The sequence below is a fragment of the Culex quinquefasciatus genome, chromosome 3, assembly GCF_015732765.1.
Source record: "Culex quinquefasciatus strain JHB chromosome 3, VPISU_Cqui_1.0_pri_paternal, whole genome shotgun sequence".
NCBI classification, from domain to species: domain Eukaryota; kingdom Metazoa; phylum Arthropoda; class Insecta; order Diptera; family Culicidae; genus Culex; species Culex quinquefasciatus.
This window is the reverse complement of record NC_051863.1, coordinates 160,570,703-160,584,022: the sequence shown is the minus strand read 5'-3', so window position 1 is coordinate 160,584,022 and position 13,320 is coordinate 160,570,703. Positions and strand designations below refer to the sequence as shown.

Genomic DNA, 13,320 nt, shown 5'->3' with positions numbered 1-13,320 from the left:
ATTAAGGTGCGAACCCAGGCCGAGCAATCGACAGTTCGTTAGCGTTAGCGGAACGGTTTGGAGCAAATTTTCTCACCATGACCCACAATTACAGGCGGTTCCTGGTGATCGCGGTCCTGATGTTAGCGATACCCGCTCCCGTTCGATCCCACCCGTCCGAGTCACCGCGGATCGTCGCCGGGAAGGACGCCGAGCTGGGCCAGTTCCCGTACCAGGCCATGTTGCGCATTCAGATGGAGAAGGGTCGAGCCCTGTGCGGCGGAAGTCTGATCTCCGAGGAGTGGGTCCTGACGGCCGGACACTGCGTCGAAGGGGCCAGCTCGTTCGAGGTGCACTTGGGGGCGGTCGAGTTTAAGGAGCCGGAGGGGGGCGACGGACGGACGGTGCTCAACTCGACGGAGTTTATCCGGCACGAGGAGTACCGGCGGGAGTCGGTTTCGAACGACATTGCGGTGATAAAGCTGCCGCAGCGGGTGCCGTTTAGCGACCGGATTCGGCCGGTGGCACTGCCGACGGGACACGACGACTACAACCGGCGGATGGCGATCGCTAGTGGGTGGGGCAAAACGAAGGACCGGGGTGGAGCGGCTCAGCGGTTGCAGTACGCGCCACTTAAGGTTAGTGTTGAACCTCTTTAAGTTTAAAGTCACCTTTGAGCAATTCTGTGCCAAACTCGGAAATGGATTTATACTTCTTTATTTGGCTCAAACTTTGTGGGGGCCTCCCCTATCACCAAAGAAGCCATTTTGTGTCATTGGTTCACTTTACCCTAGAGCGTCCAATTTCCCGTCCCGAGAAAAAATTTCCGGGGATTTCCCGAAAAAGATATTTTTTTGCAATTCCGTCGTGAAACTACTTACTTTTCCCGTCATTTTTGAATGACGAAATAGCCTACTTTTCTGTACCAAAAATAACAAAATCGAATAGCAACACTTTTCAAAAAAAATGCTGAAAAGTTCTACTTTTCAGCACTCAAATGGGTGCTGAAAAGTTGAACTTTTCAGCACTTGTTTCGAAAAGTAACACTTTTCAACATTTTTTTTATTTCAACGATTTATTGACAAAATACTTGAAAATTTGACATAAATTTTCACTCAGTGTGTGTTTTTTGGAATTGCAAAAAATGTTGTATGGAACTCGTTGCAAAACTTGATTTTTTTCAGCACTCTTCGTATTTATCCAACTCGGTGAACCTCGTTGGATAAATGTACGACTCGTGCTGAAAAAATCCTCTTTTTGCAACTTGTTGCATAAACTACTATTTCGTTTCCCGGGAAATTTGTAAATTTCCCGGGAATTCCCCAAATCCAAACGGAAGTAGGGTAGAGTAGTCATCAATGAGACACGGGGAACAATGATAAAATGGCTCTCACAAGTCGTAGTTTCAACCAATCAGGCTCATATTTGGGGGAAAGGTGTATCTACTGGATACACGTCTGCTATAATAGTGGCTTTGGTTATGGACGCACCCTTGAAAAGTTATTCATAAATGTTTGATTCTGGGGTGTAAAAGTAAATTATGGACAAAAAATACTTTTTCGCTCGCAGGCTGCCATTTACACCAAAACTAATATTTCTTCAAATTTCTTTCGACGTTCCATAGGGATTGAGTTGGGCTACAATGTCCTTTCATTAGGTTTGACCAAAATTTAGAATATACCCAGAATCCAGGGCTGTCTCATTGTTCCCCACTCATTTTAGCCCATGGGTAACAATGAGACACTTTGATTTTTCTTCATTAAACATTTCAAAATCCATGTAAATCTTTCAAAACATGAATTAAAAGTGATTTTTGGTATATTTATAGAGTATTAACCTAACTTAACCAAACATACAAAGTTATTTGGTATAAATATATGGATTTTACAAAATTTAAATACCTTTTAGTATAACTTTTGTTAAATAAAGTTCCATGTTGGCAAAATTGCTCTAAAATGTTCAAGGCAAGTCACCTGTATTGGAACAAAACAAAAACATGATGTTTTATTAGAAAAGTATTGATTTTCGTAGAGTGTCTCATTGTTCCCCAGCTGTCTCATTGTTCCTGCCAAGTGCGTCTACAATGAGACAGTTGAATAACTCTGACTGTAGATGTCGGATCGATATCATATTTTGATCAATGTTAGAACACACTAAAAGAAAGAAAATGCAACAAAAAGCTCATTAAAACATGCTGATGAAAAAAATAGAAAAATCGCTGAAAGTTGAAAACCAAAAGTGTCTCATTGATGACTACCCTACCCTATACATTTTCTAAACTTTTAGACATATTTTTTATTTACAAAAAAAAAAAAATGAAGGAATTCAATTTTATTTTATTCAATTCAATTTACTGTTCTTATTGAACTTCGTCAGGCCGTCTAAAAATTTCATGTCAAGGTTTATTCCAGATGATATTATTTTCTGAACCATCCACAACTGAGAATAGAGTTTGGTTATTTGTTGGACAACAAACATTACGAAAGTTCTTTCATCCGAAGTAATTTATTAGACTGAATCATTAAAAAATCATTAAAAATGACTTTTTATTTTATCAAGGGTACCCAAAAAATGCAAACATCAAAAATTCGCTCCTAATATTTGAAAACTTTGAATTGTGATTGCATAAAAATGGTATGTCAAGTAAAAAAGAAGATTCTGATGTAAATTTCATGCTTATCTATTTATTGATGGGCTGAAACCAGTCAGATATGTGCTGGAAAAAAAGTATTTGCCGGGATGAAATTTTTTCTGCATTTTTTTTTTCTTTTTGATTCGGTTAAATTTTCAATATTATGTTTTATTCTCTCAAACTGGTCACAGAGACAAATTTGAAAGCAATTTTATAGTTTGAGAAAATGGATTTATTTTACTCACTGCCCAAATACTGTGATCAAAAAATAATACCTACTTCTTGACAAAAATAACTAATCATCATTTTTTTATATATATTCTGTACGAGTTGAAAGACAGCTTAGCAATAAAAGCTAAGCCAATTATATATTCTCTTGGAGTGCTTTTTTACAAGCAGTCAAGGCATTAATTGTTCCTCACGCTTATTTTTACCATTTAAGTTTCTATTCTATACAATTTTATTGCAAAATATTAATGATACTATTCAAAACCAGGATTAGAACCAGTTTCGATAAATTTCAAATTTCCCGGGAATTCCCGGTATTTCCCGGAAAATTCGTTGAAAATTTCCCGTTTCCTGGAAATTTTGTAATCCCGGGAAAATGAACGCTCTAGTTCACCCATTCATGTCTCCATAAAATGTTGGCTGCTGAGCAACTCTCTACGAAATCGGCCGATTTCGACCGATTTGTATTTTTTTATTTGATTTAAACTTTGTGGGGGCCTTCGCTATGACCAAATAAGCTATTTTTCTTCATTGGTTCACCCATACAAGTCTCCATACAATTTTGGCTGCTGTCCATACAAAAATGGTATGTAAATATTCAAACAGCTGAAACTTTTAAACAACATTTTAAAAGGGCCAAATATTGAATATTACGCCCATTTAAAATGCTAGTCTCGATTTAAAAAATTTCAAAATATTTTTTTCGAAAAGATCGGAAAATTTCACGAATTTTTCATGTATTACATTGAAAATCGGACCATTATTTGCTGAGATATGGTCATTAGAAAATGGTGGGTTGTTTAGAAAACTTCAATTTTTGTGTTTGTTTTTCTTAAAGCGGCTCTATCTCAGCAACCTGAGGTTCAATCTTCAATGTCTCTTAGACAATTTTATAGCAAATTTTCTGAACTTCTAAAAAAAAAAATATTTTTAGAAATGGTCACTCATGGTCACTATTTTTAAAAATTGAAAAACTACAAATATTTCGCTAAAATCAAACTATCGGTGGCTATATCTTGAAAACGGAGCCCTTTATCAAAAAATCTGTAAAGTACTTTTCGATTGCAAATTCAATTTTGCATTAAAAAATAATGTCAAACTTGTTTTTGCATGAAAATTCGATTTTTTCCAAAAATCACTGTTTTTTCAAAAATTAAAAAAAAATTAAAACATATCAAAAAATCTCGCAAATCCAAAAATACATATTTTGGGAAATTGAGTTTTAGTGAAAAAAAAAGTTTATAAAAAAATCTGCAATTTTTTCCGTGTACCTATTTTTTCTCAAAGGTCCTCAACAATAGCTACAGCTTTGCCGAAGACACCAAATTGATCTGAAAATTCAGTCAAAAGTTAATATTTACATACCTTTTTCGTATGGACAGCAGCCAAGACTTGTATGGATGAACCAGTCACACAAAATAGTTTATTTGGTCATAGGGAAGGCCCCCACAAAGTTTGAGCCAAATCAAAAAATACAAATAAAATCCATTTCCGGTTTTGGTGGAGAATTGTTCAGCTGTTCAAACAAAAATGGTGAAAATCTGTCACTTTTCAAGGAATTTTTTGATTGATTTGATGTCTTCGGCAAAGGTATAGGTATTGATGAAGACTACTTAGAAAGAAATAGTACACGAAAAAAATTGTTTATTTTTTAAATAAACTTTAAAATTATATTAAAAAATTCAATTTCTCAAAATCCGTATTTTTAATCATTGAAATTTTTTCATATCTTTTTTTATACACACCGTCTTTGCAGACTGTATACTAACATTAAACGGGACAAACATTGAACATTTTAGGGGACAAACCCCGCATCTTTAAAGCAATTCAGAATTATGGACCAAAATTTTTCCGACTAGTTTTTATTTATTTATGTACAACATTGATATTTTAGACAAAATTGTAGGAAATTTTCTGAACCTTTTGAAAACAATACTTTCAGGAATGGACAATCTGGACACTGTTTTAAAAAATCAAAAAACCGGAATATTTAGGACAAAACTTAACTTTGAATGGCTATATTTCGAAAACGGTGCACTTAGTCAAAAAAAAAACTGTATAGTACTTTTCGATTGCAAATCCTATTTTAAATAAAAATAAGAGGTCAACAAATTCTAAGTACAAGATTTTTTTTTCTACTTTTTACAAAAATCCCTTCTTAAAAAAATATAACTCGCCGGCAATTTTTTTAATTGAAAATCACAATATTTTCCGTGTACTTTTTCTGAATAGTCCTCCTCAATAACTACAACTTTGCCCAAGATACCAAATCAATCAAAAAATTCCTTGAAAAGTCAGACTTTAGAATATTTACGTACCATTTTTGTATGAACAGCTGCCAAAATTGTATGAAGATTTGTATGGGTGAACCTATGACATAAAATGGCTTCTTTGGTGATAGGGAAGGCCCCCACAAAGTTTGAGCCAATTATTAATTATTATTATTTATTGCTTATGCGCCCTTTTCGCCCCCAGGTATGACAATCGATAAAATCAAATCCGAGTTGCATTTTCAATCAAAGAAATCATCTTTGGGGGTCAAAAAATAGCCCTGCCAAAAATTTCAGCAAAACCGATGCAGATTCAGAGATTTTGAAGAACAAAATTACGGTAAAAATTACTATTTTTGTGCAGAAAAAGTGCCAATTTGTTCTAAAAAATCACCAAATTTACCGAAATTATCATCAAAGCAAAATGCACTCATTTTTTTTATTGATTTTCATACAAAGTCAATTTGGCTCAAATTTGGGCCATCGGCCTATTTATGTATGAAGAATCGACCACCAAAAGTGGAGAAAAATTCGTAAAACTTTCAGTAAAATGGATTTTTAAAATATCTTGTATTCTTGAATTTCTTAAATAATATGAGTTCTTGAATTTTAGAAACATCTTAAATTCTTGAATCTGCAAAAGGCAATATTAAAATATAAAAAAAATCTGTATCTCGAGAACGGATTTTCTAATCAACGTTGTGAATATCGCTTAAGGGGTTACGTACGGTAAAAAATTGCAAAATTTCATATTACAGAAAATTTATTGAATCCACTAAAAAGATGATTTTCAATCACTCCTGAAAGTTTCATGAAGATATTTCATGATTAAAGTAAGTTACTGACGATTGAGGCTGAAAATTTTGCCATGCGCAAAGCGATCTGTCCAACTTTCTGAGCGTTTTTCTCGAAACACCGAGTTGATTTACGGGTGCCACGATATCTCGAGATGGGATGGACCAAATTGGCTGAAATTCAGGGTGAAGACTCTCAAGATATATCTCGTGTGCATGACGAAGCCCGATTTTAAAATTTTGCTTTTTTTAAATACAAAAATCAAAAATTGACGATTTTTTATATGAAAAACACAAAAATATTTTTATCTTTTTTGTAAAATGATCTTTGTGAAAATCGGCTTCGTCATGCACACAGGGCCGGTTTTACGTGTCTTTAACAAAATTTTGAGCCGATTTGGTCAAGGCAGTGTTGAGATATCGTGGCACCCCGGGCAGACGGTAATAACAAAATTCATGCCATTTCAATAACAAATATTGTTAAACTAACAGAACTCGTTATGGAATCTTCTTGAAAAATAATTTTTTGCATAAGAGTTTAATAACAGTTTATGTTATCATAGGAAAATTTGTTATTGGTCTGATATTGGTTGAAAGCCAAAACAACTTTAGAATAACATTTTTTGTTATGGAAGAATACCTCCAAATGTTATTGGGTTGATCGGATTAGTTGTTAAAATAACAAAAAATAATAACAAAGATTTGTTCGAAGAATAACTTAAAATATTATTAGTATGTTATTACAATAACAATTAAATAACAAAAAAATCATAACGATGAATAACAAATCTTGTTATCAATAACATAAAATGTTATTGGCCAAGTATTTTCAAATAACAAAAAATTTTATTCCCATGTTATTTCCGTCTGCTCGGGACCCGTTTTTTGAAACTGCTAACTTCAAATAGCTATATCTCGGAAATGAAACAGCCAAATGTCTTCAAATTTGTTTTGATAATAGATGAAAATGCATATTTTAATGCTCTGAAAACAGATTATAAATAAAACTAAGTGTGTGCTGACACCAACCTCTGACTGATTTGTCGATTTACATGTATGTAACCCCTTAAGGCTTATAAGTAAAAATAGTTATACGTTATAAAAAAAAACGTTTTTTTAATTCGACTTTTCATAAAATTCAAACGCAAAATAACCATTTTTAAATAATCTTCCCGAGCAGACGGAAATAACTTGAGAATAACATTTTTTGATATTTGAAAATACTAGGCCAATAACATTTTATGTTATTTGTAACAAGATTTGGTATTCATCGTTATGATTTTTTTGTTATTGGATTGTTATTGTAATAACAAACTAATAACATTTTTAGTTATTTTTCGAACAATTTTTTGTTATTAATTTATGTTATATTAACATCTAATCCGATAATCCCAATAACAGTTGGAGTTATTCTTCCATAGCAAAACATGTTATTCCCAAGTTGTTTTTGCTTTCAATCAATATCAGACCAATAACAAAACTGTTATTCAACTCTTATGCTAAAATGGATTTTTCAAGAAGAATCCATAACACTTTCTGTAATTTTAACAGTATTTGTTATTGAAACGGCAAGAATTTTGTTATTACCGTCTGCCCGGGTTATTGTTGGATATGTCATTTGATTGGAGTCATTTTTAGTTTTTCTTAAACTATAAGATTTTTTAAATTTCTTGAATTTTTTAATTTTTATTAATCATTAAATATTTCACAGGTCATCTCCAACACCGAGTGCATGCTGTTGTACGGCCCGGGAACGATTCAACCCTCGACGATTTGCACCCGGGGCGAGAACCGTCAGTCCACGTGCAACGGCGACTCCGGCGGTCCGCTCGTGCTCGAGGACGACCGCACCCTGATCGGGGTGGTCAGCTTCGGCAGCGCCATTGGCTGCGAGCGACGCCTCCCGGTGGCGTTTGCCCGCGTGACGGAGTTCACCGAGTGGATTCGGAACAAAACCGGAGTGGCGGTGGGATCGGGCGAAGGAACGACAACCGAGTCGCAATAATGGGACACATTTCTCATTACTCTCTACCGTGCGCAAATTGGCTAGTTACGTTTTGGTTTTTTTTTTCTAATTTTAATTAGCATTTTTATTCTGTTTTCGACTTTTAGAGCGACTTTTTCTTTAAAAGTATATAATATATATAATCATCTTAAAGGCTATACACAGTATCTTTCTCAACCTAATTGTATTTACACCCCTTGGAGGAAGAAAAAAAGAACATAAAGAGCGAACGATTTATCCAATGATTTGCCTTGTTTTATTTGTAATGTGAAATTTGTTAATCTAAAACCTCTTAGCGATTCTCTTTCTTCTTTTTTTTTATTAAAGCGTTATTTTTTCTTCACTCGGAAATAATTAAATTTTTACTCTTTTCGTATAAGTCTAACGGTTCAGATTACTTCAAAAAAACCGAATAAAACACCCCCGTTTTACTTCAACAAACTTGAACAATTTAGACAGTGTGTAAATCCGAGGTAGTTGCATTCTAATTTTGTGTTCAACCCGAAACAGAAAGGAAAGGAAATCTGGCGCTCTTTTCGCTCGCTTGGAACGAAATCATACAAGGGCAAGTGGGGATTGCTTTTGCTTGTTTTATTTCTTTTTTCTATTGTTTAATTCTATTAACGGATTTCGTTACCTGTAAACAATAATAGGAGAAGCGCGCGTGTTGTTGCGGTTCTGGATCGGAACAAGTGTGGCATTATCGCATTATCAGTTTGTTTCAAATTTGAATGATTTTTGTAAAATCATGCAAAAAAATCAAAATATAAATAACAAGTTTTAAATTAACTAAGAAACAGAAAAAATAGAATTGGTGCAATAGAAAGAAGATTGTTCGATAGGCAACTGCCTTGGTCAGTCACGTGTAAATAGTAAAATGTAGTGAAAATAGCCACGTTAGCAAATCCAAGAACGTTAAAAAAATAAGTTTAGAATAACATCTAAGAATTCATTTAAAAAAGGATTTTACCAAGTTCCTTTTTAATTTTGTAACTTTTGATGATGGATTTTTAAAACAAAATTTCTTTGACTTATTTTTTGGAATTTGTTTTTTTAAGTTTCCAAATGTAAAAAAAAGATTTTCCATTCCAACTCAAATAGATTGAAACAGTGAAAGGAACCTTAAATTTAAAATAAGTCACTAAAGAAGAATTGAATGAATTTAATTTGAAAAAATATTTCAAAATTATTCAACAGTGAGAAAATAATTTTCAAACAAGTTTGCTTGAAAGTTCCGACTTTTTCCGACTTTTTGACAAAAAATCACAAGTCCCGAATTATTATCGATTTTTTACGGAATCTGGTGAACTCCCGACTTTTTCCCGATTTCCAGACTTGAGTGGCCACCCTACCATAAGAAAAGTCTTGGTTGAAAGTTGTAATTGACCGGCATCAATTAAGTCTGTTTTTTGTCTCGCTTTTCCCACTGTGCAGTCTCTTGAAGTTCAAATTTTGTGAATAATAATTTTTCTCAGTGACATCGAATTAGTCCTCATCTTTCAACTCGTGATATCTCGGGAACTATCCAAAAACAAATTATTCGCTCTACAGCATTGCCTTGGGGAGCGTTCTTTTATTACGTAACGCAGTAGGGGGGGAGGGGGGGTCGGAGGCCGTGTTACGCTCCATACAAAATTTTTAAAATTTGTATGGAAATTTTGTTACGAGGGGGGGGGAGGGGGTCTAAAAGTCCGATTTTTCGCGTTACGTAATAAAAGAACGCTCCCTTGGCGTTCTCGATTGCGAGATTCCTACTTGAAACTAGGTGTCCGAAGGCTTGATTGTTGAGGCAATTGCAAACCTCTTTTTACACCTTAGCTTCCATCCACCCCGGGATTCGAACTGACGACCTTTGGATTGTGAGTTCAATTGCCTACCAGCGACTACATCGAAGCAGGGCCCAGGGAGACGACTCCTACACCTGGACTGGGCTAACGACCTAACCTGTAGATAAGACAGGGGCCAACATTTACTTTCCCATCCGACGGAAGGCGTGATCAGACAAATTTCGTCTCGAAAAATGCCACCGGGACCTTCTGGGAACCCAAACCCCGAACCCAGGCCGACTCGGTGAGAGGCAATCACGCTTACCCCTACACCACGGGTCTCGGGAACTATTGGTTCTAATTTTCAAAAATTAAGCATGAAACTTTTTTGAAATTGTCCGCTCCATATAATAAAAATAATTTATTAATTTATTAATTAATTATCAAGCCCATCATGAAAAAAACATAGCTAATTGATTTTCAAACCTTTTATAAAATGGAGCAGCAAATTTCAAAACAAGTTTATTACTTGACATTGAAAAGTAAATAATTTCGGAAATACCGCGAGTTAAAGATCAGGGCTAATTAGGTGAAAATAAGAAAAAAAAAAACTGTATAATATTTTCTTATAATCAACAGCCCGATGAACATAGTAAAAAACCGAAAATTAAAGGAAATTTTCTCAGCTTTCCCAAATTTTGTTTTGCGAGGGACGCGACCTGCATGAAAAATGTTTAAATTGAAGAAAAAAAACTAACTTAATCCACCTGGTGCCTTCCAATTCACTTAAGTATAAATGCAGGTGAGTCTAGGAGGTCAACCATCATGTTCTCCGGATTATTTTACATAGAAATAATTGAAACACTCAAACCAAATTCACGAGAAACAGCGATTTTTACTCAACACAGTTTGATTTTGTGAAGTAAAGCAAACGGAAGTGGATCCACCAAATGACCAATTGACATTTTGCATGTTAGAACTCAATTTTTTCTTTCGAGACAAAACGTCATATTGATTTTTTTCCAATTCACCCTCGTGTTTTAACTGGGGGAAATATACCCATTTTAAGCGAGCACTCACGAAAAGTAGCATTTATAGAGAAAGTTTCCTGGCATCACTGGCACCTCACTCCAACAGGCGCTACTGGTGGTGTTGGTGGCCACCCTTTGTTCTTTATTTGCCTTCGCTCCTTGCTCGGTTTTCTTCAGCCTTCGATTGGAATGGGTAGTCAAAATAGAAACGTCAAAAGACTTAGCGCGTGTTTTTTTTGATAGCGCTTGCAAATTAATTACATATTTTGGGATTATTTTTTAAGTGAGTGACTAACTGATGTGCAAAAGAACATTTTGCCGGTAGTTGGAAGCAATTTCATATCTTAAGCGCTTTGAAAACTTTAGCGCAAGTGAAAAGATATTGATGGCGACTTTCGTTAAGCAGTTAAGCGCTCACCGTCTCATCTCATCATGGTCTCGCAAAATAGAAATTATGATCAAAAGTGCATTAAATTTAATCTTTTTGGCCAGTAAATGGCATAAATTTGCGTGCTTACTTGAGGCGGTGCAGGTGCTGATATGTTTGATTAAAAAGAGTATATTTTCTCTATTTATGAAAAATAATTTTGAAAATCATGCTTTTTGTGCCACCCCCAGTTCGATTCAGAAAGCGCAACAACGTCGCACATTCGCGGAGAGAAATGCCATCAGCTGCGCGCTGCTGTACAGTTTGTGTTAAACCTTAGGTACTAGTAAAACCACGATTCTTGGCCTTTTTGTGGATAAGTGGAATTGGGACATTATGCGCGCGAACATTCGGGATTTTCGGTCCCGATTTCCGCCCAAAACGGAAGTTAGGAGATGAGCGCGTACTTGTTTGCGTAATAATAGCAGTTATTAGTGTGTTTTTGTTTAATATTCTTGTTTGTTTCCTGTCGGAGCTGTCTTCAACTTTGCGTACCGTAATAATTGCAGCACAGTGTTTTCCTATAAAAATATATAACCGAAATACAACCAACGCGTTGTACTGTTCGCATTCCCCTCCCAACGTCGGAAAACATTTTACCGTAATAAATAATCTCTAAACTGAATCCTTCGCGCCACTTTTACCTCACACTATCGCTCTCTCTCTCCCCTTTAGCCCTACCAACATCTCAACCGTTTCTAAACTATCTCTATAAAATTGTTAGGATTATTACTACTACTCTGCTTCAGCGTTTGCACCTCCTTCTCGAGCTTGTCCACCCGCGCTCGGTACTCTTCGTTCTGCTTCTGCGACAGCTCAAACTGTTTGCGCAGATCATCGGTTTGCTTTTTCAGCTCGAGGAAGTGCCGTTCCAGCTCGCCCAACGTCATCGACGACGACGCGGAACTCCCCAGCGCGGAATTGGAAGATAAATTCGAATTGCTACTTACCAGCCGCTGCTGGCCCGAGGAACTCACCGTCGAAATCGGCACGATCCCACTGGCCAGCGAGGACGTCGACTGCTGCTGCTGCTGCTTGGCACCCTCCACCGATACGACCGTGTCCTGGGGAAGCTTGGTGGGCAGTTTGGAGATGATCTCCATCCCGGTGGCGGTCCGCAACCGTTTGACGCCATCGGCCGAGGTGATTATGTGACGGTTGTTGCCGGCGCTGGTAAAACTGCTGCTGGAAGAGCCACCGACTGAGGAGCCCGGCAACCGGTACTTGGTGGTGACGATTTTTTGAATTGCTTGTTGGGAACGCCTGAGGGTGAACCTAGCGTCCCGGGGCGCGGTGAACGCCGTGAGGCACTCTGGAAGAGAAGAGAGAAAGAGGAGTTTTTATTTTAAGCAAAAAGTTTTGGGTATGAATGATTTTTTTTTTAAACTTTGTAAACTTAAATCTGATCTCATGACGGTCAGTATTATGAAAGCATCCCGGAGAATGCAATTCGCAATTAATTCAAATATTCTTTTTTTTTCAATGGCCAGACCTACCATGTAAAGTAAACCGCAAAGATGGATCTTTGAAACGTATTGAATTTAAACACAAATGTTCAACAAGTTTATCAATGAAAAAATACCCTCTGCTAAGTACCAAAAGTTGCGCCTTTCAATTACAAAAAATAGTACACAAACATGAGAATTGCTCTACGGGTCTAATACAATTTTGAGCACGATCCGAGTTGTTTATTTTCCATGCTGTTTTCGTAGGAAATTGCTGTGTTGTTATTTCATCTTAAATATAAATTTTCGGATATAAAAAATTGCAGACTTTTTGTCAAGAAAATAAAGACATCGCCTTTGAAATCGTCTTTTTCGTAACCCGGGCAGACGGTTATAACAAAATTCATGCCATTTCAATAACAAATATAGTTAAAATAATAGAAAGTGTTATGGAATCTTCTTGAAAAATCAATTTTTGCATAATGATTTAATAACAGTTTATGTTAATGTCATAACAAAATTTGTTATTGGTCTGATAATGGTTGAACGCCGAAACAACTCGGTAATAACCTTTTTTGTTATGGAAGAATAACTCCAACTGTTATTGGGATGATCGGATTAGTTGTTAAAATAACAAAAAATAATAACAAAGATTTGTTCGTAGAATCACTGAAAATGTTATTAGTCTGTTATTACAATAACAATCCAATAACAAAAAATTCATAACGACGAATAACAAATCC

The 13,320-nt window shown here is 35.8% G+C and overlaps 2 protein-coding genes across 2 annotated transcripts in view; one reads left to right on the top strand and one right to left on the bottom strand.

The window, feature by feature from the left end:
• The first annotated feature begins 19 nt into the window (after positions 1 to 19).
• LOC6036595 (collagenase) lies at positions 20 to 8,153 on the top strand. The gene is made up of 2 exons (XM_001846575.2): positions 20 to 617; positions 7,615 to 8,153. Exons 1-2 carry the CDS (start codon positions 78 to 80, stop codon positions 7,906 to 7,908), a joined length of 834 nt encoding a protein of 277 aa, XP_001846627.2. The 5' UTR covers positions 20 to 77; the 3' UTR covers positions 7,909 to 8,153.
• A 3,410-nt stretch (positions 8,154 to 11,563) lies between these two features.
• Positions 11,564 to 13,320, bottom strand: part of LOC6036592 — a 30,599-nt gene continuing 28,842 nt past the window's right edge. Inside the window, exon 10 of the mRNA XM_038261309.1 lies at positions 11,564 to 12,444. Within this exon, the coding sequence (XP_038117237.1) occupies positions 11,831 to 12,444 (614 nt within the window). The 3' untranslated portion in view covers positions 11,564 to 11,830. The remainder of the gene's footprint in view (positions 12,445 to 13,320) is intronic.

What these genes read in the sequence shown, in the direction of transcription:
- LOC6036595 (XM_001846575.2), top strand. Translation starts at nt 78, where the DNA reads ATGACCCACAATTACAGGCGGTTCCTGGTGATCGCGGTCCTGATGTTA. An exon ending in TGCAGTACGCGCCACTTAAG is followed by an intron (nt 618 to 7,614) that starts GTTAGTGTTGAA and finishes AATATTTCACAG; the next exon opens with GTCATCTCCAACACCGAGTG.